This window comes from Eumetopias jubatus, unplaced genomic scaffold (genome assembly GCF_037043125.1).
Source record: "Eumetopias jubatus isolate StellerSeaLion01/CBP00866 unplaced genomic scaffold, mEumJub1_p1.0 scaffold_17, whole genome shotgun sequence".
NCBI lineage: Eukaryota > Metazoa > Chordata > Mammalia > Carnivora > Otariidae > Eumetopias > Eumetopias jubatus.
Window position 1 is genome coordinate 42183488 of NW_028274823.1, and position 20602 is coordinate 42204089.

General features: G+C 56.7%; 1 protein-coding gene across 10 annotated transcripts in view; it reads left to right on the plus strand.

Moving 5' to 3' along the window:
* The window catches only part of ARHGAP22 (Rho GTPase activating protein 22), a 173851-nt gene that overhangs the window by 146231 nt on the left and 7018 nt on the right, over positions 1 to 20602 (plus strand). For 9 of the 10 annotated variants that reach the window (XM_028098519.2, XM_088020052.1, XM_028098520.2 and 6 more), the window contains 4 exons: positions 15563 to 15770; positions 18536 to 18668; positions 19570 to 19643; positions 20255 to 20376. In XM_028098519.2, coding sequence (XP_027954320.2) covers positions 15563 to 15770; positions 18536 to 18668; positions 19570 to 19643; positions 20255 to 20376 — 537 coding nt within the window. The remainder of the gene's footprint in view (positions 1 to 15562; positions 15771 to 18535; positions 18669 to 19569; positions 19644 to 20254; positions 20377 to 20602) is intronic. The other variant, XM_088020053.1, reaches the window with a different exon arrangement.

The following is a 20602-nucleotide window of genomic DNA, read 5'->3' on the forward strand; positions in this document are numbered from 1 at the left end:
CCTCTGCAGTCATCAAGAAAGAGCTTGTAGGAGGGGTCGTCCTGCGGGCCGGGCTGGGGCCACCAACTCCCTGCTGAGTGTGGAGACCAGGGGCTGCTGGCCTGTGACCGGGCGAGCCGTGAATGTCCCCTCTCCCCCGCACAGTGTCTGAGTGGTGGACGGTCAGGCGGTGGCAGAAGCTCGCCTGTGGGGGCCTGGAGCCCATCTCCAGACCCCGGGTGCCCTAGAGGCTGAGCCCTTTCCTCACGCCTCACCTCGCCATCTCTCTCGCTTTTGCCATTGCCGGCCGCGGCCTGCCGGACCACCCTTCTGAGAGCCATGAATCCTCATGGAGGAGAGCCGATAGAATTTCCAAAGTCAGGTGTTCTCCTGCGTGTCATAAATGGCCTCACCCTGTTAGCCATGGCCTCCCTGCCCCTGATGATCGCAGCAACTTTGACCCCAGACCCAAGCCCACCCAGGGATTTCTGCAGCCTTCACAGACTTCCTTCAGTGCAGGCTGGTTGAAACTGAACCCATGGAACGAAGTAGAGCCCAAAGACAGGCCCTCATGCAGCTGGACTTTGATGATGACAGGTGCCACCTTTGAACACCGGGGGAAGGAGAACACCCAGGCCTCCTGAGCGCAGGTAGAGAGAGATTTTTTGCAGGAGTTCCAAAAGTCATTAATCTTGTAGGAAAAGGCTGATAAATTGTCCTCCACAGGATGAAGAGCATCTGTTCTTAAAAGGCAGATTAGGAAAATGAAAAGACAAGCTCACACGGTGAGCTTTGCGAACTCCCGCAAAGACAGACAAGCCAGTAGAAGCTCGGGCAGGAGACTTGAACAGGCACTTCACCAAAACAGAAATCCTCGTGACCAGTGAACCCAGGCAGCGTGCTCCACCCACTGGTGCTCAGGGAGGTGCGTGGGAAAGCACTACACCCGCCAGAAAGCCTAAACAAAAAAGGCGGTGGTACCAAGTGGTGACACAGACAGCTCCAGGCACCTGTGCAACTCGCTAGGGAGACCTGCAGGATCTGCGACGGTCGATGCTAAGCACGCGGAGGCCCCAGCAGCTCCACAGCTCTGCATGTCCTGGGTGGAAATCTGGGCGCACGAGGCACCTGGCGGGTGCAGTCTGTTAGGGGTCTGACTCTTGATTTTGGCTCAGGTCGCAATCTCAGGGTTGTGAGATCGAGCCCCACATCCAGCTCTGCACTTAGTGTGGAGTCTGCCTGAGATTCCCTCTCTCCCTCTGCTCCTCTCCCTGCTCGTGCTCTCTCAAAAAGCAAACAAACAAACAAACAAACAAAACAGTGCTCGTGACTTGTACAGGTCACGCGTTCCCAGCAGCCTTACCCATGCCAGCCGGACACTAACCCGGTGTTTGGGAACAATGCACTGAGTAACTACAGATGATTCGTTCTCGCAGCAGAAACCCACCAGCGATGAGAAAGAATTAACTACGGCTCCACCTGGCAACACGCATGAATCCTAAACACGTACGGTGGGACTCGGGAGGCCCAGTAGCATGCTCTAGGTATAATTACGTTTCTATAAAGCTGAAAAATAGGGCAGCAGGAAACTGTATTACTTGGGGATAGATAATGAGGCAGCAGAAAGAAAGAAAGGCAGAGAAATGAATGCCATAAAAGCCAGGATCGTGGTCCTAGTTGCACCGGCGTTCACTTTACGATAATGTGTAATCTGCACACATACGCCTGAAATACATTTCTGGATATACACGTAATTCAATATATAAAATATAAACAAAAATAAAGAGAAACTAAAGGCCCATGAGGCTACGTAATTTGCCCAAGACTACCCAGCCCGTCAGGGAGCAAAGCTGAGAAACGAAGGTGGGTGCTCTGACCCCAGACGCCGTCGTGCTTTGACTTGGACCGCGCAGGGCTCTGGCACAGCCCGTCTGCACGGGGAGCCGGCTTCCGGCCACACGTCTGCGTCTCTCTCTGTCTTTCTCTCGCCCCCTCCCTCCCGGCCTCCTCCTCTGTGCTTGAGCACAACTGGGACCCTTCTCAGAGTCCCACGTAGAACACAGATGAGTCCCTCCCAATGCCCCCCAGCATTTATCAAATTTCTCGGGCTGTGTGCTGAAGAACGTGGAAGAATTAAGACAGGAACCATCATCAAAGGCGCTTATCTCCTTTCTACCCGCAGCGTAGAGGAAACGCAGAAATCCCGGGAGTTAGCGATGCCAGACGTGTCTGGGCAAGCCGCGGGCACTCGCAGGTGGGCGCAGTCAGCCTCTGCAGCTCTCTTGGCAAAGCGGTTATTAGCCTGGGTTCCCCTGGAAAGGAGGCTTAGAGGATCAGTCCTTTCACTGTTCCTCACGGAGCCCGGGAGCCCTTTCAGGCATGTTTGTTGTGGCAGAGAACGGGCCACCTCTGACAGGCGGGAGCGGGCAGCCTGCCTGCTGCAGTCAGGGGAGAGCCCAGCCGTCCCCACAGAGAAAGCGGGGGGCAGATGCACGGGGTCAGCGGAGCCTGTTACCGTGGATGGCCTGCCCAGAGGTGGCCCTGACCGCGGTACCTCTTGTCTGGGCATTCATTCATTCATTCATTGCGCCAGTCATTCATTCATTCACTTGGGAATGTGTTCTAGGGGCTGGGGGTATAGCAGTGAGCAGGACAGACAAGGTCCATGCCCTCCCTCGTGAAGCCCCCATTCTAGAAGGGAAACCAGGAAACAAGTGAGATAAGGAAGCCCATTGCAGGTTAGACGACAAGCTCAGTGGAGAAAGACAAGGTGGGGGAGAGCAAGCAAGAATGATGGGGGTCGGAGTTTCAGGACCTTTGAGGAAAGGCCATGAAACGGTGAATTACACGCGTATCTGGGCAAAGAGTTTCGGGGGCAGAGATGGCAGTGTCCGTGCTGGAAGAACAGCAAGGAAGCTGGTGTGCCTGGAGCAGAGTCTGCGAAGAGGGCGAGAGCAGGAAACAGGTCAGAGAGGCAGGGGGTGTAAATCAGCAGGGCCTTGTCATCATGGTGACCCTGGCTTTTCCTGAGTACCTTGGTGCCATGAGTGGGTTTTGAACAAAGAATGGCAGAGCCTGACTTGGGTTCTGACAGGATCCCTTTGGCCACGTGCTGAGAAGAGATCAAGGACAGAAGCAGGGCGATCGGGTGAGAGCTCATTATTCAATAATGCCGGTGAGAAATGGTGGCAGCTTGGTCCTGGGTGGTATTGGTGATGAGATGTAATTGAATTCTTGATATATTTTAAGGGAAAGGCAGTAGTATTGCCCTGATGGAATGGAAGAAAGGTATAAGAGAATGGGAAAAGTCAAGGGTAATCCCAAGATGTTTGGGTCCAGGCCATTAACTGAGATGAGAAAGACCACAGGAAGTGCAGTGTTTGGAATGAAGATTGAGGGATCATACTGGGGCTTAGTCTGAGAGACCTGTTAGAGACTAAGTTTAAATGTCCAGCAGGCAGTTAAACATTTAAGTCTAGAGAATTAGAGGACTGGGTTGGAGAGAGAATTTGGGGGCTTTTGACACATAGATGGGGTTTGAAGCCATGAGGCTGGGTGAGACACCATGGAACAAGTGTAGGGACAGCAGAGGACCAGGGCTGAACCCTGAGCTGCTCCCAGGTGAGAAGTCAGGGGCAGAGGAGGAGCCAGCAGAGGGGGCTCAGAAGTAAGGGAGAGGAGCCAGGAGTGAGTTGGGGATCCAGAGCCAAATGAAGAGAATGTCTCGGGAAGAAGGAGCAGTGACAACGTGTACTGTGGACAGATCAACGAGAAGAGAATGGACGTTGAGCACAGTTCCCGCTGCCTTGGGCACCTGTGGTTCTGCCGGAGTGCTGGCAATAAAGCCCGAGAATAGTGGGTTCGTGAGAAAGGATAAGAAGGGAACTGGAGTGTGAGAATAACCAACTGTTTCAAGAAGTTTGCTGTAAAGGGAAAGGGAAATGGGACAGTAGCTGGAGGGGAAGTCAGGTAAAGAGAGGGTTGTTTTGTTGTTGTTGTTGTTTGAGTTGGGAGATAAAACAGCAATATGAAAGATTGATGGTACAGCAGAGGGAGAGAAGAATGGCTGGAGCACCAATAGCTCTTGTGGATCTAGGTGCAAAAATCCTCAACAAAATGCTTACAAACTGAATCCAGCAATATATGAAAGGATCATATACCATGACCAAATGAGATTTGTCCCAGGAATGCAAGGGTGGTTTAACACCTGAAAATCAACAATTGTAATACATCAATAGAAGAAAAGACAAAAACCACATAATCATCTCATAGACTCAGAAAAAGCATTTAATAAAGTCCAGCACCCTCTCATAATAAAAACATACAAGGGCCTAGGGATAGGAATAGAAAGGAACTTCCTCAACTTGATAAAGGGTATCTACGAAAAACTCACAGACAACATCATACTTATGGAGGAAGACTAGATCCTTCTGCTCTGAGATCGGGAAGAAGACATGGATTCTCACTTTTCTCACTTCTATTCAGCACTGTACTGGAGGTTCTGGCCAAGCAATTAGACGAGAAAATGACGTAAAATACATCCAGATCAGAAAGGAAGAAAGAAGTAAATGTATCTCTTATTTGCAGATAACATGATCTCATGTACAGAAAATCTTAAGAAATCCACTAGAAAACAATTAAAAGTCATAAAATATTCAGCAAGACTGCAAGATATAAGGTCAGTACACACAAATCAATTGTATTTCTGTTCAGGAGCAGTGAGCAAACTGAAAATGAAATTAAGACATCTTCATTTACAATAGCATCCCAAAGAAAAGAATACTAGGTGGGCGCCTGGGTGGCTCAATCGGTTAAGCGACTGCCTTCGGCTCAGGTCATGATCTCGGAGTCCTGGGATCAAGTCCCATATCAGGCTCCCTGCTCAGCAGGGAGTCTACCTCTCCCTCTGCCCTTCACGCTGCTTGTGCTCTCTCTCTCTCTTGCTCTCTCTTAAATAAATAAATAAATAAAAATCTTGAAAAAAAAGAGAATACTAAGGAATTAATGTAACAAAAGAAGTATAAAACTTACTACTCTGAAAGTGACAAAACATTTTTGAAAGAAACCGACACAAATCTAAATAAATGGAAAGGCCTCCCACGTTCATGGATCAGAAGACTTGATCTTGTGTAGAGGATAACACTTTCCTGTGGATCTCTGGACTTCTGTGCCCAGCTCTGGGAACAGGGGCAGCACCTCCTAGCCAGCTCGCTGTGAGAGGGGAGAGGAGGGGCCCATAGAGTAGCTAGGGCTCCCTGACATTGATGGGTGCTTGCATGGGTATCTGGAGAGGACTGCAAGCCCTCGGGGTGGGTCTGATGTGCACAGGAAGGTGCTTGGCGACACCAGTTGCACTCATGGGTGAGGGGAGGCAGAGTGAGCACAGATTTCAGCATTGGGCTGTGTTCTCATGTGATCTGGCACTGCCCTTGGCTTGCTGTGTGACCCTGGGTATGCCAGTTACCCTCTCTGTCTTTTTCTGCAAAATGGGAATAAGTGTCTTCTTTGCAGGATTGTCATGGGAATTAAGAGAGATCGATGCCAAGTGCTCAGCACTCTTTTTTTTAATAACTGGATTTTTAAAAAAGATTTTATTTATTTATTTCAGAGAGAGAGAGAGAGAGAGAGAACAAGCAGGGGGAGCGGCAGGCAGAGGGAGAAGCAGGTTCCCCACTGAGCAGGGAGCCCGATGCGGGGCTTGATCCCAGGACTCGGATCATGACCTGAGCTGAAGGCAGATGCTTAACGGACTGAGCCACCCAGGTGCCCTCAATACTAGGTAGCCCTGACTCATTCAGCAAACACAGCACACCTGCCCTCTGCAGGCAGGGAACGTGCCAGGGCAAAAGAGAGATCAGACCACTCCCCAGATGGCCACTAACCAGGAAAGTTAAATCACAAGACACAGAGCAGTGGTTCCCAAGTGTTCGCTAGCATCAGAGTCGCCCAGAGGAAGGCCTGTGAAAGTAGACTGCTGGCCCCGCCCGCCCGCTTCCAGCTCACTTGATGCCCTAGAATTTGTATTTCAGACAAGTTCGCAGGTGCTGCTAATGCTGCTGGTCTGGGGCCCACATTCTGTGAACCTGTGAGTGCAAACAGCAGTTTTAAATACAGTGGTGAGGGCAGGACATTCAGTGTTGGGAGGTGAGAAAGCGAGCAGGGAGGTCTGGTGGAGGCGCACCAGACCGAGGCAAGAGCCTGGGCTGCAGCAGAGCACGTCCGATGTGATCTTGAACCAGCGTGGAGGCAGGTGGGCCTGAGGGGCGAGGGACAGGGCAGATAGGAAGGAGCCTGCGCCCAGGCCTCCTGAGCCCCTGCACGGACTTAGGCTCCTACTCCCAAGTGAAAGGGGCAGGGGGCATTGGAGGGCTTTGGGCTGAGGAATGACGGCATCTGATCTACAGCTGAACAGGGCCATTCTGACTGCTGACCCCCGTGCCCCCACCCCAGGGACAATGACGAGTTGAAGCCAGGACACAGATATTTGGGCTTCTCTGGGCAAGAGTCAGGGGTGCTTTTGCTTCGGTGGGTGGCAGTGAAAGTAACCGCGTTCTGAGTCTGTTTTGAAATAGGACCGACAAGCCCTGGATGGGGGTGTGAGAGACCGGGGGCCGCAGGTGGACTCCGAGAGGTCCTACTGAGAGGCCTTGGGGACAGAACTGTCCTTAGCCAAGAGGGGAAGACTTGACATAGAGCAGGTTTGGGAGGTCACGGCAAGACCGCAGGTCCATCTGGACACGTTTGAGTTTGAGGGTTCTATTTGTCATTAAACCGGGACAGGTGCTGCATGGGCAGCTGGATGCAGGAGTCTGGGGGCTAGCGCTCTATGACTAGTTGCACGGTAACTATCCCACTCACAGACCAGCAGGCACTGCCTAGCACAGCCCATGTGGTCATCATGTTAGGCCTGCCAGAATCCTCTCTACCACCCCCCCGCCAAATTCCCCAGATGGACGGAAGTCGGCAGGTGTGCTCCATTTAGAAGGCCCTGGACTCTTCTAGACGCTGCCCTTCTTCCTTGGTTGTGGCCCTATCACTGCGGTCTCCGCTTCCCTTTTTACATCACTACATCTATAGTCAGACTTCCCTCCGCCTCCCTCCTAGGAAGCTGACCTGGATGATCCGGTATCATCTCTCCGTCCTTAATTTAGTCATGTCTACCAAGTCCTCTTTATTAGGTAAGATAACGCAGTCACAGACCCCAGGGATTAGGATTTGGACATTTTAGGGGGGTCACTATTTAGCCTACAACACCCATGATAAACATCAAAATTTTAAATAAAGACGGGATCCGTGGGGTTAGGGTGAGGCACTCCCGAAGTCTCTGCAAGAGCAGGATTGGAGCCTGTCATTACTTAAAATTTTGATAACTCGTTCATCATGGATTTTTTTTGCATTTAATTTGTATTTTTAAAAATAATGCAATAAAATATTTATCTTATTGAAGTTTTTGACACCTCCTTAAATTCTGCACCTGTGGTGAGTGCCTCATATTGCCTCATCCTAGCCCCAGCCCTGCTTAGTAAAGCAAGAAGAGGGGCCCTGCGCTGCCCACTCAGCTTCCAGCCGCAGGGCTCCCCCAAGCCCCTCCCTTACAGAATTCTGCCCACAGACCCCTGTAGACCTCTGTTCCTCCTGCCTAGTGTTGCAGAGCCCCCAGCTTTGCTTTTCTTTCCACCCGCCCTCCTGGTATATCCCTGAGGCTGGCTATCCATCCCACTCTTCAGACTTTGGAAGTATGGGATTGTGGGCTCACTTCACTGGGACAGCATCCTGCCCCGGAAAGGACGCATCTCTGCAGAAAGGTAATTTAGGTTTGGATGGACGGTCTGCCCATTTACTAGCTGTATGACCTTAGGAAAATTCCGTAACCGCCCTAGCCTTTACCAGCCACGTCTGTAAAATGGGGACATTAATACTTAGCTCTCAGGGATGCACTAGACAGACACCTGACTTTAAGTCCCAAGCACCAGCTCTGCAGGCAGGAGCCCAGCTTTAGATCCGAGCTCGGCACTCCCCCGGCTGGGTGACCCAGCCGAATTACCTGACCCTCCTGGGCCTCCGCTGCCCCACCGGGAACACCTGCGTCCCAGCCTGCGGGGGAATGGGAGCTGCTCGAGCGAGTCTTCCGCACCACCACCCCCCCACCCAGAGGAAGGGACCCTCGTCGGGAGCTGCTGCTGGCATTCGTTCATCCGGAGCCTAGTCTCATCGAGCATTCGGGAAAAGGGGGTGAGACGTCTGAACCGGGAGCTCTTCCCGCGGGCCAACTTCAGGCGTGGCATCTCAGGAACTCGCGAGTGCCGGCCCTCCCTCCAGGGTCCGGGCCCGGGGCGGGCGGGCGGGCGGCGGGCAAGACGCTACCTGCGCGCGTGCCGGGCATTCCTGCGCCGCCGCACCGGGCGCGCCATGGGCCTGATGCCGGCCGCGCGGGCCTTCTCCCGCTGCTGCGCCTGCCCGCCGCCGCCCTGCCGCCTGCCCGCCTGCTGCGCGCCCGCCGCCCCAGGTAGCGCGGGACGGGGTGTGGGGAAGCGGCGTCCCGAACCCCAGCCCCGGGGCGACGAGGGTGCGGCGCATCCGTCTCGCGGGGGCGCGGCGGGGAGCGCGTGAGGGTCGGGGTGCCCGGAGCGCAGCCGGTGGGTCGCCGGGCCTGGGGAGCGGGGCGCGCGTGTTCGCGGCGAGAGGCGGAGGTCGCACACCCCTCCTATCTTGTGCCGCGGGGTGGCGGCCCGGAGCAGAGCGGGGACCCGTCTAGGGTCATCCCCGCCACTACTGAGGGGACCGAGCGGGGTAGGAGCCCCGGGCTCCCGACTCGAAGCGCAGTGCTCGGCCCACGTTTGCCGCCTCCCCCCCCTACCCCGGGCCTCAGGAAGGCCACTGTGCCGGGGCGTGGGGCTGGCTACCACCCGGGGGAGAGGGATCCCCTGCCCTGGGGCTGTCTCGCCCTGGTCAGGACCCCGGCGGCGAGGTGATGTTTGCCTCTCCCTGTATTTCTCTCTCCTGGCTGATGTCAGCCTGTTGGTTGGTGAGGCCTGGTTTCAGCGTCCCTCCCCCCCCCCCCCTCCCCCCGGGGCCGCTCTGAGACTGCATCTAGAGCAGGGCCAGGAGCATGGACACACACCCGTGCGGGAGGGCTGGGTTGAGAAACCTTGGCAGCAGAGCTGAGAGCAGGAAGGGACTTCCCAAAGTCTGCAGCTCTGGAGAGAATTAAGAATGTTTTTCCTCCTTGTGTCTTTTCCCTGATGTGGCCTGGCCCCCTCCCCCATCCTGCTGCCCCCCAACTAGACAGAGCCCCAGGAGAGCCAGACAGGCCTGAGGTCTCCGCTCAGGAATCCGCTTCAAGAGGGAACACCAGCTTCTTTCCTGCTGGGGCCTTTGGAGCCCACAGAGGCCTGGCCCTGGGCCGGAGCTCCTGGGTCAGGAGAAGGCCACATGTGTCATGCACCTGCTTCAGTGTGCCTGTCATGGTGAGCTCTGCCATGGCTGCTCATAGCCCCATGAAGTGGCCGAGAGACTGAGGACTGTGCCCAAGGTCATCTGGGACAGGGGTGTGAGCCAGCCGACTGCCTGCCAGTGGCCTGTGACTTCCTGCTCCTGCATGGGCTTCTGGGGCGAGGGGAGTGAGAGTGGGGTTTGCCAGGGAGAGCAGGCAGAGGGGAGGCCCGGCGCAGGCCGGAGCCCAGCAGCAGGTTCATCCAGAGGGAAGGCAGCCTCTGCCAGTTTCCTCTCTGGTGGCAGAGCCGGTACTTTGTGAAGAGCGTGGGCTGGGACCTCGAGGAACCCGCACACTGGCTGGGTTTCCAGGGATCTGACGAACCTACTGGAACTGGTTCTTGGCAAGGCTACCCCTCCGAGATGTGCCAGGAGGGCTGAGGAAGTTTAGGCGGCTGCTCCCAGCCCCACCCGGCTCTGCCAGAGAGACCCTGGCCTGGGGAGGGTAGGCAAGGCCCTGGCGGAAGACGGCCCGGCCCTGTAGCCTGAGTGCGGGTGGCCCCCGGGAGGAGGACAGCTGGGAAGGAGGCCCAGGAGGCTGAGCTGGGGTGAGCTTTTCCTGCGGTGCTCCAGAAAACCTCTCTCCCCATAGGGAGGTGAGGGGGCAGCTTGCACCTGAAGCCTGCACAGTCTCCTGCAAGGCTCCCCACAGCCTTGCTGGGAATGTGGGCTCCGTGCCAGGCCTGGTGGTGCCTTGGGCAGGGCCTCAGGGCAGCCTCTTAGAGACCGTGCGATCATCCCGTTTTATAGATGGAGAAACTGAGGCCCAGGAAAGGAGGCCCCTCCTCTCCTCAGTAGCTCAGCTGGGATGTACACCCAGACCAGTGCACATGTAGGCTCAGAATCTTTGTCTTCATGGCCTTCAGTCGTGATTGTCACCTGCCTGTGTCTCCACACCCGCCCCCGCCCCCCCCCCAGCCCAGCCCGGTCACCAGGCTCAGCACTTGGAGGGCCTCTGGGACAGTGTTGTCATATCCCAAAGCCTCTGGGCAGCACAGGAGGTCAGTGCTCACCACTGTGGCTGGTCGTCTTCAGCTCTGCTCCCTTGGGCCCTGCCTCCGACCCCTGTGGCCCCGGTCAGACCCCCACCCAGCTCTACCCTCGGGCCTGGGGCCTCTGCCCCCATGCCCCGCGCCCGCCTGCCTGTCACCTCATCCTTACACCCCAGTGTCCATGGCACCTCCTCCCCCTAGTCGCCCCGATTTGGAAGCGCCCCGAGCCCTGTGGACTTCCCTTCCCTGGCTCCCAGCCCTGTGTAGGAGGGCGGGGTGAGTGGTGAGGAAGGGTTCCCAGGGGCGGCCCTGGCTGTGCTGAGGTTGGGAGGGGGCTCTCAGAGCTGGGGGCCCGCGCTGAAGCGGCTGCCCTCTCTCTGGCCCAGGTCTGTACCCCAGAGGAAGGTGGGGCAGGGCCTGACCTGCCTGCCACGGTGCATTTCCTCCTGGGCGGTGGGGGGGAGGGAGGCAGCAAGGGGCGTTCAGCTGAGTAGGCCCCGGTGGGATTTGTGTGTCCCCAGTCCTCGGGAGTGGACCGAGGCCGTCCACTCCCTAGAGCAGGGTGAGGCGCAAGTGTGAGGGGGGTAGAAGGGTGGGTGGGCGGATGGAGAGACAGAAGGATGGCAGATGTCCCGGGGACAGGAGATGGGAGAGCAGGAAGGGCTAGAGCCTAGAGGAGGCTGGATGGGATTAACCCAGCTTTGTGGATCTCTGGAGGGAGTTTTAGAATTCTCCTCAGTGTCTCTCTTCCCTGACTGTGGCCTTCAGTCACCTGTGAGCCCAGCGTGGGGAGCTGAGTGCAGGAACTCTGGATGGGTCACTGTCCTTCACTCGGTGCTCCCAGGTGCTCCCAGGCCAGCACTAGCTCGGGACTGCGGTGGGGGGGTGGGGGGGGTGGCTCCCAGTGAGGATGCGGGCAGAGGTGAGGGTTCACGCACTCACAGCTCACATGGGAGGGGACATCTGAGCTGTTCCCGAGGGCTAATAGGAGATTTGTGCAGACTGAAGAGGAAGGAGACCTCCAGGCAGAAGTCGGTTAGGGTTAGGTGCACAGGCCGGGCAGCAGGAAAGCAGACGCATTTAGGGCGAGTAGTGGGTGGAGCTGACAAGAAAGGGACGTGTGCATGAGCGGGGAGGGAGGCAAGAGGCAGGCGCTGAGGGTGCAATGCCAGGCTAGCCCCCTCCCCTTTTGGGGACCCTCTGCTCATGGGCAATTCCCCCTGTATGTCCTCTGCCCGCTCGTTTGAGGCCCTAGCAAATGACTCAGGTCGTGAGAGGCATGGGTCCCCATTTCTGCCTCCTGTGAATCAGGACCCCTCTCCTCCTTCATCCTGACCGCAGTACCCCTGGGGGACGTCTGGGCCATGGAGGTCAAAGCAAGAGGGGTGAATTCCTGTCCGAGCCGCATGAGTGAAGTTTGGGCTGGGTGTGAGGCAGCAGGGCGCAGTGAGGACTGGGGAGGGGTGGCAGGTGATGGGCTACCACGGGCACAGGGGCCGCTGGACTCCGCCAGTGTTGCCGTTTGGGAACTCCGGCCTAGGACTTCCAGATCTGTGGATTTTTTTCAAGAGAAGCTGGAAATTCAGATTCTTATATGAAATCTCCTGATTTTGAATAACTCATATTAAAATGGTTCACACATCACACTAGCTGAACAGGAGCATTTGGCCCCACGTGGCCCACTATTGAGCAGAGGTCACTGTGCCCTGAATGAGGTGAGAGGGGACAGTGGCTCTGTGGCCCCGGGACCAGCAGAGAGGCCCGGGCGCTGTTAGGGGCGGGCCCTGGGGGCGCCTCAGACGGGCTTCTCAGGGCTGCCCCAGGCAGCCACCATGCCAGTCTCATGGCAGCCTCAGCCCCTGCTCTCGATGCTGTTGACTGGCCCGCCAGGCCCCACCCCTGTGGGCAGGGGCACTGGGCTCTCCCCCTGAGTCCCAGAAGGCAGACAGCTTTTCCTTTCGTGTCCTGTTATAGTCTCCGCTTCACCTCTGCCCACTGCCCACTGTCTGCACGAGCAGACCGGGGAAATGGGAAGCGGGACTGGTGGGTGGGTGGTAGCCAGGTATCCAGCACCAGCATGGGTGGGGAGCAGCAGTGTGGCCTAGAACATTCTCTAGGCCCGGAGCCAGCCTGCGTGGGTTTGAACCTTGACCCTGCCACATGCTGAGTGAATTTGGGCATGCGTCTCCGTTTGTCCGTCTGAGAAAAGGGGATGGTGCTGATAGTGATGCCGGTAGAAGTAGTCCCTCAGTTATGGAGCTGCATGAGAATCGTGCCCTGGTGTCCGGGCAGTGCCTAGAGCAGCACCCCGCACCATGAGTGTTCCGTGTTGACTGTGTCAGCACCCACCCCTCAGGCATACGTGCACGGACGTGCACACACACGCCCACTTGCACGCATGCACGCACCGCTCCCTAAAGCCTTGACAGCATCACTGGATGCACTCCACATGCGCATGTTTTCTAGAAGGGACAAGTCTCACCCCCCCCCCGCCCGATTCTGTATGCTTTGTCCTTGGGTCAGGCAGGGGCAGAGGAACTTTTACTGAGTCCTGCTCTATGCCAGGCACTGCGTCAGGGACGGCACTGCATCAGGGACTGCTGTAGCTTACGTCAAACTCGCCACTGTGTGGGGAGCTGAGTAGGTGCCCGGAGTCCTGCCACTGCTCCATGGCAAGGGAGAGCTCGAACTCTCCCCTGGCTCGCTCACCATCCCGGCCTCGGTAGCCACGTGCCTGCACACAGTGGAGCTCTGGCATCGTGCCTCTGGCACACCCCAAAAGCGCCCCTGCGGGGAAGGTCTCTGCATCGTGCATGCATATGGAAGATGTTGGGCATTTGAAAGTCCTTGTAGAGCTTAGGGCAGGGAGAAGTGTGTTTCTCCTGTTAGTGTCACTGTGTGTGTGTGTGTGTGTGTGTGTGTGTGCGTGCGTGCGCGCACACAACAGTGCTTTATGGACCTCAGCTGCTTCTGCTCTTTGCCCGGGCTGCCAGGAACCTCTCAGCTGGTTGTATATTTAGTTGTCATAGGTCTTATCAGTCTAGAGTTCCTCTACTTCTTCCTCTCTCCCTCCATCCCTCATTTGCTTTCTTGTCCTATGCTTTGGATCTCTTGCTTCCGTTTTTTTGTTTTTTTCGGTTTTGTTTTGTTTTGCAAATGTTATTGAAATGTAGCATACAGGAAAGTGTATGATTCACAACTGTACAGTTTAATGATTTTTCTCAAAGTGAATATAGCTGGGTAAGCAGTGCCCAGGTCCAGAATCAGAGCACTACCAGCACCCCAGAAGCCCCTCGGATCCCTCGGACCCCTTCCAGTCACTGACCCACCAGGGTAACCATGCCCTGCTCTGGTTTTGCCAGTTACACAGGTGGAGTCATGCAGTGTGTACTCTAGGTCTGGCTTCTCACGGTTTTTTTAACTTTTTTTTAAAAGATTTATTTATTATTTGAGAGAGAGAAGGCATGAGCAGGAGGGGCAGAAGGAGAGGGAAAGAGAATCTGAAGCAGACTCCCCACAGAGCGCAGAGCCTGATGCTGGGCTCGATTCCACGAGATCAAGACCCGAGCCGAAATGAGGAGTCAGACGCTTAACTGAATGCGCTACACAGGCGCCCCTTTTTTTAAAAACTCTTAAAAATTGTTGGTAAAATAGAACTAAGATAATATTTACCATCTTTACCATTTTTAAGTGCACAACTCAGTGGCATTAAGTATATTTGCAATGTGCAGCCACCACACCATCCAGCTCCAGAACTCCTTCATCTTGTAAAACTGAAACTCCGTTCTCATTAGACAGTAGCTCTCCATCCCCCCATCCTCCAGCCCCTGACAACCACCATTCTCCTTCCTGTCTTTAGGAATTTGTTATTCTAAGTACTTCACATAAGTGAAATCACACAGTATTTGTCTTTTTGTGGCTGGCGTATTTCATTGACACAATGTCCTTGAGATTCATCCACAGTGTAGAGTGTCTCAGTTTCCTTTTGATTTTAAGGCTGAATAATATTCCATTATATGTATGTACCACATTTTGTTTATCCATGTAGCTGTTGATGGACACTTGGTTTGTTTCTACCTTTGGTTTTTGTTTTGTTTTGCTTTTTCTAAGCAAGCTCTCTGCCCAACATGGGGCTTTGAACTCACGACCCTGACATCAAGAGTCACGTGCTCTACCAACTGAGCCAGCCAGGTGCTCCCTACCTTTCAAATATTGTGAATAATATACTATGAACATGAATGTACAAATGTCTGTTCAAGTCTTTGCTTTTGGTTCCGTTGGTTATTTACCTGGACGTGGAATTGCTGGGTCATATGGTAATTCTGTTTTACATTTTTGAAGGCACCTCCCTGTTTTCCGTAGTGACTGCACCGTTTCCATTCCCTTCAACAGCGCACAAGGGTTCCAGTCTCTCCACATCCTCGCCAACACTTGCTGTTTTCTGGGTTTTTTTGATAGTAGCCATTCTAATGGGGTGCAAGGTGGTACCTCACTGTGGCTTGACTTGCGTTTCGCTAACGATCAGTGGTGCTGCGCCATGAGTATGTTTTCACATCAGTGTGTCATCTGTCTTGTTGTGTGAGCTGTGCACCATCTGTTTTTGTCACCGTCTGGTTCTGCACAGTATGAGCAGACCGGGACATACCCGCTTATTCTACTGCCGATGGGCATTATTAGGTGGTTTTCCATTTGGAGAGATTGCAGAGTGCCGCTAAGAACATTCTAGGGTGCCTCTTTTTGGGGACATTGTCCTGGGTTTTTTAAATGTAAGCCACTCCTGTTTGGAGGTTAGTGTTGCATAAATAAACCGATAAAATGCATGATGCCTATTCCCTGAGGGTCCTCTAAAGGTTCCTCAGGCTTAGACAAATTCCGTAGCACAGGACAAGCCCCCTGCCCGCTGTGCCCTCCTGCTCCCTGTCCCAGGTGGCCCAGGGTCCAGCTGCCTGGTGTGTGCCCTCCCAGATTCTGATTTGCTCCCTCAGGAAAGAGCCACTTTGGGCCCTGACAGCGCCCCCTGCCGCCCATCGTCCCAAGCGCCCTTCCCCCACTGCTGAGCTGGATCGCTGAGGGCCTGACCAGCTCCTCTCTGTGCTCAGGGATCTTTGGGCAGCGCCTGGAGGACACAGTCCACCACGAGCGGAAGTATGGCCCCCGCCTGGCCCCCCTGCTGGTGGAGCAGTGTGTGGACTTCATCCGGGAGCGTGGGCTCACCGAGGAGGGGCTCTTCCGCATGCCCGGCCAGGCCAACCTGGTGAGGGACCTGCAGGATTCCTTCGACTGTGGGGAGAAGCCACTGTTTGACAGGTGAGCTCCTGGGGGAGAGCGGCAGAGGTGCGATCACCTGTCTGTTCCCCAGGACGCAAGCTCCAGGGGCCAGAGGTGGGCTGGCATCCAGGAAGCGTGGCAGCGGGGTGGTGGGTGGCACGGCTCCCCACAGTGGTGCATGGGCTCAGTTCGTGCCCCCCCGCTACCCCCGTGGGCAGAGCACCAGGCACAAAATCACTGCAGCAGCCCTGGGCCGCCTCTCCGGGCTGGGGCCTGCCACAGACGAGGCACACTCGTGTCTACGCAGGCTCTTCCCACGGTGGATGGCTGTAAACCCAAGCCAGACAGGGGAAAAGAAGGGCCTCTGCTTGTTCCATTTGGGACTCCAGGCCTCCTGCAGGGCCTCCCTCTGGGCTCTCCTTCCTTGGGGTGATCCATGCCCAGGCCCCTTCAGTGGCAAGATGGGGCAGCAGCCCCCCCATTTTCTCAGGCAACGGGGCTGGGGAGTCAGTGCCCATCCCAGCCCATCACTGGGGCTTCCCGGGTCCAGGGCCGCACTGTGTGGGTAGAGTCCACTGCACTGAAGAGCCCAAGGGCCGTGACCCGGGAGGTGGGGCGACCTGGGTCCTCCTCTCCCTGATGGCACCCCACCCATTCTAGAGCAGTTTTCATAGGAAGTTCTTCCTGTATCAAGCCAACCTTGGCCTCCGTGGAACTGCCCTTCTCAGATCTGCCCTCATAGTCAAGGCCCTCTTCTGCCCCCAGGATAAACCCATGGGTCTCTGCTGGCAGCCCTGGCCTTCCCAGCTCTTCTCTCGGGGCAGAGCACCCCCGTGCCTCCAGCTTCTGCCAAGACCCATCACTGCAGCTAGGAGAGTCTGTCGATAGATGTGGAGCCTGGGACTGACCCCATTCCCAGGGGAGGTCTGCCCTTAGGAAAGAAGAGAGATTGAGGAGTGGAAGCGTTTTCTTGCAGGAGGAGAAACTAAGCCTCTCGGGTTAGCCACCTCTTTCCAAGTCACACAGTAAGGGAGGAAGCTGACTTAGACCCCTGGGCTGCCCTGTCTGTGTACCCAGTCCCCTTCCACCACATGCTGTGAGCCTGGTCCTGGGGGGAGGGAGCGGGGCAGGTGATGGCACCTGCCCTAGAGGGGCTCCCAGGCTGGGGGGCCTCCACGGAGCTGTGGGCCACAGAACATTCTCCTTGGGTGCTGGGGTAGGGTGTCTGGGTTCAGCGTAGGTGTGTGCAGGAGGGGAGGGTGGGTGAGGGGGTTGCAAGAAGTACCAAGAAAAAACCTTAAGCCACTGTTCAAAGGGAGAGGCTCTGCAGTGAGTAGGGAAGGAGGGGAGAGGGTGAGGAAGTGTGTTTCTAGAGGAAAGAAGGTGAGGCAGTCAGAGTGCTGGGCCAGGATCCCTAAACCAGAGTGGGGCAGAGGATCGGGACATGGCTGGCTGCAGGGACCTGTGGGGCAGGGGGCTGTGAACTGGAGCTGCTGGGACTGGCTAGGGGCCAGGCCTCCCAGGCCCAGAAGCACTGAAAGCTGAGGGTATGCAGGAGGAGCCAGGGTGGGGCTCCAGAAGGGAGCAGAAGGGTGGAAGGGCTGCTCTGAGTCCACTTGCCCAGGACAGAAAAGCTTTCACCTCCCCCACCAAGGGGAGACATATCAGTAGGGCCTTGGCCACACGTCTGTGCTTTCACTGTCCACGTCTTCCCTGGGGGCAAGCCTGCAGATCCTCCTAGCTTCCTGCCCCTCCACTCAGCCTCCTGCGGCTCTAGTTCCTGCAGTGGCCAGCACTGAACCCCCAGGGCTCCAGCGGGGGAGGGGCCACTGGGCTCGAGCCTGGGTGCCCCCAGGGGCCGTGAGCACCCAGGAAGTGGGCAGTGTTGGCAAAGGTGGGGAGGGGGCCTGGGGGAAGGCAGTGGAGGGCACGGGCAGCAGCATGCCTGGCTGGAGAAGGTAAGTGGAAGCAGAGACGGGGGCTGCGTGGCCAGGCCAGACTCAGAACCACCAGGCCTGAGGCAGGGACGGGCCCTAGGTCTGTGGGCCTGAACTATATATGGGTATATAGATCCCTAGAATCCCAAATGCCATAGCCAGAAGGGACCTTAGGGCTTAACTCAGACCAGCCATTGACAGCCAGGGCCAGGTGGCACGTTAATGGCATAGCCACATTCTCCTGGCCCCAGGCTCATCTTTCCTGAGTGCCTGCCATGAGGGAGATGCAGGCTCAGGGTTTAAATCCAGGGCCCTAGAAAAGCAGATGAAATACCTAGGGCCCAGGCCCATCCAGGAAAGCAAGCTTAGAGGAGGTGCCAAGATAGTAGTCCAGGACCTGAACTCGGTGGCCAATAGGCCCAGGGTTGCTGCCCTCCACTGGGCAAACCACCTTGGGCAGCTCCAAGCTGGGGCACAGGAGACTGAGGCCTCCAAGAGGACGCACAGGACACTGGGGCGCTGGAAATAGCGTGATGAACAGAGAAGCCCAGGCATGTGTAATGTGAATAGGAACCCAGAGGCTGAGGGAGAGGGCCTGACCTCTGACCTGCCCGGCCCCCTAGTGGCCAGTGCCCAGGGATGCCTGCTCTTGCCAGGAGCTCAGCAGGCCAGCCTGGCAGGTGCATTTAACACGGTCCCTCCTTCTGTTGGTGGGCCAGTCGGGGAGTGGGGGGAGCAAGCTCAGGCTCACATCATGTCGCACGTGGACATGAGAGTGGAGGCTGCCCCTGGGGGAGTGGCACAAGGTGCTGGCCACTCCTGGGCTCCCTGGTGTCCCAGGCCTCACGCATGTCCCCCTGCCCACAGCACAACAGATGTGCACACGGTGGCCTCTCTGTTGAAGCTCTACCTGCGGGAGCTCCCCGAGCCCGTGGTCCCCTTCGCCAGGTACGAGGACTTCCTCAGCTGTGCCCAGCTGCTCACCAAGGACGAGGGGGAGGTTAGTGGCTCCTCGGGACCCATCCTGGGAGGCGGGCCTGCTGGGAGGTGGGTGTCTGGAGCAGGGCACAGACAGACATTTAGTGACTTTCGTGGCCCACAGATCCTGGCCTACAGCCTGCTGTATGAAGGGCCCGGAGCATCCTGCTCTATGTATGTCGGTGAGGGGGTGGCTGGAGCACTCTGCTGTGTGTGTGGGAGGGTACCTGGAGCGTCCCCTGTCTGTGTAGGGTCCTTTCTTGTGTGCAGGCCTCGTTCTCCGGGAGCGGCAGTTACCTCCTAAAGCAGGCTGAGTTCCAGTTGTGGTTCTGAGTGCCTGGGGCCCAGGTGTGGGCCCCAACACAGTAGGGACTCCTGCTGTACTACCCGGCTCAACCTCAGGCTACCCAGGCCAGCGACAGGGTTCAGAAATCACCAGACCTTTCATCTATTTTATATCCTGCCTCCTCCCAAAAGAATCTGAGGCTGCTTCCAGGACAGAGGGCTCCCACGCCCACCCTTGCCCTCTCCTGCAGGTGCCTGCCTGCAGCCCTAGCCGGCTTTGGCTGGGGAAGGACCATCTGTCGGCCTTCTGGCCCTGTGGGAGACGAGGGGTCTTTACCTGGCGAATATTTGTGCCTCCCGAAGTGTGCTGAGCCGTGGCCTTGACACTCCTCCTTTGCCCTGCAGAGGCATACCCTTCACGTCAGTTCCCCAGAAGTAAATCTGCTTCCCCAAGGCTGGCCTCCCCGCTCCTCAGAGGGAGATGGAGGTGGGGGCACCTTCTGGCCACCTGGGGACTGGTTGCATGGGCCTTGGCTGGAGGCCTAGACTCAGATTCTTGCCCCCACTCCCAGCCCTCCCTCCAGCCTGGAGTCTCATTGCTGGCCTTTGAAATGCTGTTTTTCTCTTTCAATCCCAAGGGGACTCTGGAGTTGGCTAAACAAGTGAGCAGCCTTCCCCTGGCCAATTACAACCTGCTCAGATATATCTGCAAGTAAGTGACTAGGGGCAGGGAGCTCCCCTTCCCTGCGCTCTGGCCCTGCGCCCTTCACAGAGGGGGCCTTGGTCATTCTCCCGCCCCATCTCCCCCCCATGTGCTGATGGAGCCAGCGAGGGGCATAAAAGAACACAGCCCCTGCGCTCATGGAGCTCACGGTCCCCGTGGGAGCAGGCAGTGTTGAACAGTCCCCAGGGTAGCATTTCTGAAGAGAAGGGACACACCCTGTGTCCCTTCAGCCTTCTCTCGGTGCCTCCCGCCGTCCCCTCCCCCAGGGGTCTGCCTCCCGAGCATACCGGCCTCGACCCAGGTGCTGGGAGAGGGCATGCAGTGCGCCTGAGGGGTCCGGGCCTTCGCGGGCCTCTGTCCCCACTGCAGGCGGGAGAGTCATGTGTCCTGCTTCCACACTGACAGTGGGCCCTTGTCCCGCCGGCCTCTGCTTCTGATGGCCGTCTCCTGCCCCTCCGAGGGGGAGGCTCTGCCCTCTTCTGAGTTTGCCAGGGGCAGCTGGCTACGCCCAGCAGCCGTGGACACGCGTGGACATGGCTGGGCATGGAGGCCAGGCAGCTCCCAGCAGATCTAGCATCTGCTTCTTCCTTACTGTACAGGTTTCTGGATGAAGTCCAGTCCCACTCGAATGTCAACAAGATGAGTGTCCAGAACCTGGCAACTGTTTTTGGACCCAACATACTTCGGCCACAGATAGAAGACCCGGTAACCATCATGGAAGGTAACAGTGGAGGTGTGCGTAGCGGTGCTGGGTGCTGCCCAGGGCTGGCCCGTCCTTGGTCGCAGGCGTGTCCTCAGGAGCATTACCCTGCATCAGTCCAGCCCAGGGCCAGGCTGGTGGGAGGGGGCTCTGTTCCAGGGGGCCCTCTCCTCCCCCTCCCTGACCCCATGGGGTCCAGCTATAAAAGGAAAAGGAACTTTGCCCTGTGGATGGGGTCACTGGGAGC